This window comes from Pyxicephalus adspersus, chromosome 3 (genome assembly GCF_032062135.1).
Source record: "Pyxicephalus adspersus chromosome 3, UCB_Pads_2.0, whole genome shotgun sequence".
Classification (NCBI taxonomy): Eukaryota; Metazoa; Chordata; class Amphibia; order Anura; family Pyxicephalidae; genus Pyxicephalus; species Pyxicephalus adspersus.
In genome coordinates this window covers 89499122-89502999 of record NC_092860.1, presented here as the reverse complement: position 1 = coordinate 89502999, position 3878 = coordinate 89499122, and the positions used below count along the sequence as shown (strand labels likewise).

The following is a 3878-nucleotide window of genomic DNA, read 5'->3' as shown; positions in this document are numbered from 1 at the left end:
GTTTGTTTTAGGACAGTGATTTGCTAGGTAGTAAAACCTAGCTCAGTATTACAGCTGCAATGTCTGCACCAAACCAAACAAGCAATGGCAGCTTCACAATTTATAGTCCAATAAGGATCCAAGTACTGTCTTAAGTCTTTAGGACAGGTCAAGATGTGTCCTTTTCCTTGTAAAGAGATTTAGTAAATAAAAAAATTTAGATGATTAAACCTAAAATACCTATTGAAGATTAAATAATGTGAGCTGCCATGTGCAGGGTTCTCCCCATGCCCTTTGAGCTGGGCGCACCACCCGTCACTTTTCAGCACCCACCCGGCTGTTTTTGGGTGGTTTTAAAGAGTTTAGTCACAAAACAGGGGCTGTCAGCCACCTAAAATTTCTTCCCACCCGGCTTAAAAAAAATTCTGCGTTGAGCACTGCATGTGCAATGGACTTGTTTCTGCATAATGTAATGAATTAGTAGGAATGGACTCTCACATTGTGATTGTTACTGAACATTGCACCACAAGAAAGTTTATGGCCTGCGCAGAGTATTTAAATTGGTGCTAAACATAGAAGTAACAATATAGGTCAACACAGTGAATGAAGGTAAGTGCTGAATACATGTACATCAAAGTACAGTATGTTTATGCACTTGCATATTGGTGAAAAATACTTTACAATACACACATAACTATGTAGACTTATTTATTGATGTAATTTGCTATTTGTTAGCAAATGTTTCGAATTGTGGACCAGATCTATTTGAAGTATGCTTTATCACCCAGCTTTACTGATTAAAGTGTATCCTCTCCAGCCTTGGAGGGCTTTAATAAATCAGGGCCTATAAAATATTGAAGTGATATCAGTAATCTGAATGTGAAGGTCTTGTTTCCAGAACATTGCAGAATATTATTTCTCTGTGTTGTGCTTTATCGAATATCCTAATCTTTCCCTAATGTTTATTATAGACATTTAATACTACTTTTGTACTATTACTATTATGTATTGTAAAACATATTTATTTCCTTTTTCTATTACTATTTTTTTGTATCTGTGCCATTTGGCATCCTTGGTGTATGAATAGACAGAGAGAACAAAAACCTTGCAAAACATAATATTCACATAAACAAAATAGTATCCATATATTGAGACGCATTGTGCAATTTTGTTTTATTTGTAATCCTTCATAATGTTTCCAAAGAAAACAAACTACAATAACGTATCTAAAAAGTATATACATATTTTATTTTCTTTCTATGGGGTTGTCAGCTTTTTCTTCTATACAATAATTTGTAAACAATGCACTGGGTAAGAAGATAGTAATGGAATGTAGCTGATATAGAATTCTATAAAGAGCAATAAACATTACCTTTATTCACAGTGACACTTAATATATTACAAACTGGCACATAGCTAATGCTGAACTACAACATTTCATAAAATCTGTAACACCTGGGTATTTATGACCTGTAGAAAACCAGCTCATATGTAAAAGGGCCAGAATCTGGTTCAGCATTTCTACCCCCAGAACAGAGATACTGATGTAGTTAAAAGTCCTCCTGGACATACGTTCCCCCTAGATGAGCTGTAACACTTTGCTTCAATCCACAGGGTGAAATAGCGGCCACTGATTTCTAACAAATATTCAGCAGTTATGTATGTGCTTTAAAGGGGAGAGAAGACTACCAATTTTATGTTTCACATGCCAGTATATATATTGCCATGTTTAACATTTTAAGGTGTAGAGCTTTTCTTTTGAGTCTGGTCAAAATGAAATCTTTAAGTTTGGGATCCATCATTCTGGGGTTAGTTCTTAGCTATGCATGGAGCTTTATGCCAGTGGTAACCTTCATCTCCGAGTTGTTGTCTGTCTTTTTATTTGAGACTGTGAAAAAATGAAAACAAATATTAGGCAGTGAAACCTGGAGTTAGTTTTGCATTTTCTGTGATGGTGAGTAGCCAAAAAAACTACAACTAAAAAACATCAGCCAAATAGAATGTTACTGGCAACATAAATATGGGACTGCAGTTCTCTAGTCATCCAGGTATTGGTGCCTGTGCAGCAACATCTTTTTCCTTCTTACATCAATGGTGGCCATGATCTGCTCTGTTTTTTTTATCAATGATATATTCAAAATCTGTAAACCCTACTCTGTGATCTCTCTGATGTCCTCTTGTAAGGACTCAGTGGGACACTACTGATCCTGGTCCAGAGATTCAACTCTTTTGCTGGGGTTCTGTCCTATATGAGCCACCATTTTAAAAGTGCCTGAGCAAAAGGTGTTGTACTAATATTTTGCAGTGGTTCAATATTTAGATCTATAATCCAGTTCTATTCATCCTCCTTTCTCTATTCTCTACAAGATTCATTCTGTGTATCTACAGCCTGCCATGACCTGTTATATTCTGCCTAAATTCCATCTGCTCTGATTAGTTTGTTTACAGATTTTGTTTTTGTCTGTCAGATATATAATTTGCTTTGTTTCTTGCTGTAATGCAAATAACCTCTCCCTACCTCTCTCCCTCTCTTTCAGTACATATAAACAGTGTCTTTTTTACTATCATTAGTAATGGCTTCTATAGCAGCCTTATCTATTACAGCGAGGTCCATGAATGAATGAAATGCATACCATTTTCCACCTTAAAATCTTAATCCATTCATCTGCTTCTGCTCCAGTCTTTGCGCAGAGGTAATATGTTCTTACTGGGAACACCAAACTGTGAAAAAACAATAACTGACTTTACACATTAAACCACAAATTTGTGATAATAGCGGAACCTTTCATTCTTGTAAAGTCTTTTTTTTTTCATATCTACATTTTAATACTTTGGGGCTCTAATAGATTATTATTTTATCAAACAAAACATATATTAAGTTTATTGTGTTGCTATGAGCTTCTTCAGCATTGTAAAGTAGCCATGGTAGTGTCGAGAATCATAGGCTCTGGTTATACCATCATGCTGAGTGTATGCCTCTTTTCACTAAACAGGCACTGTCATGGGAGTCTCCAAACATTCTAAGCAAAAGGCCAGATTATTGTGGCTAGACTGTCTCAGCAGGAGTGAAAATTGCACTGATGTCAGTGTCAGTTAAGCCAGTTAGGGTTAGCAAAGGGCTGTGTCCCCCATCACACTTTCTAAACAAAGGGCAAGTTCACTGTCTTTTAGACCTAAAAGGGGGCAGACCATTGCCAGTTGGAGTAGCAAAGGCCCTGATGTCATTGGAAGTAAACCATGTTCATCACCTATCATTAGTGGGAAAAGCATTAATGTAATAAATAATTGTCGGTAATAGCTGAAGGAATTTTGCCCCATTGTTGATATCAGAGAAAGGTATTGCTCTCCATCAGTTAAGTGTAAGGTTGACCAATGAGCTGGAGTGATTAATACATATTGAAGATATGTTTTAATGCACTTGGGTTTTTTTTGTCATACTGAAAACAGTAGATATGATGTTAAATGTTTGAGACACCACATACCAGAAACAGTTGACTCTTTCTTGTGAGTAGTCAAATTGTACTGCACTACATTCTGTAAGATCTAGGGTCTTTATAGGCTCCTGAGCCTGTAAAAAAAGAGAAGCACACCATGTTAATCAAGTCCCAATGTAATGTTACCATATTCTTTAATATTTTAAAGAACTATGCAAGATACCAGTGTCACGTAGAAGTATAGCAGATACCAAAATATTCCCTGAAAGTGGCAACAACGGAACATTTTGATTCATACAATACTAATATTAACATTACAGTAGTTACGAAACTGTGTAATATAATAAAAAAGCCACATAGATCACTTTAAAAAATGGGCTATGAACGCATCATAGCTTTAGTCACTAAATTTGACATATTTACAGTTACACTCAGTTACTATCGTTCTATGACAAATAATCCTAT

At 35.8% G+C, this 3878-nt stretch overlaps 1 protein-coding gene across 1 annotated transcript in view; it reads right to left on the bottom strand.

Moving 5' to 3' along the window:
* Positions 1-1127: 1127 nt before the first annotated feature.
* DAPP1 (dual adaptor of phosphotyrosine and 3-phosphoinositides 1) overlaps positions 1128-3878 on the bottom strand; it is a 37348-nt gene continuing 34597 nt past the window's right edge. The window contains exons 6-8 of the mRNA XM_072406815.1: positions 3462-3547; positions 2613-2700; positions 1128-1867 (exon numbers count right to left, since the gene is read on the bottom strand). Coding sequence (XP_072262916.1) covers positions 1832-1867; positions 2613-2700; positions 3462-3547 — 210 coding nt within the window. The 3' untranslated portion in view covers positions 1128-1831. The remainder of the gene's footprint in view (positions 1868-2612; positions 2701-3461; positions 3548-3878) is intronic.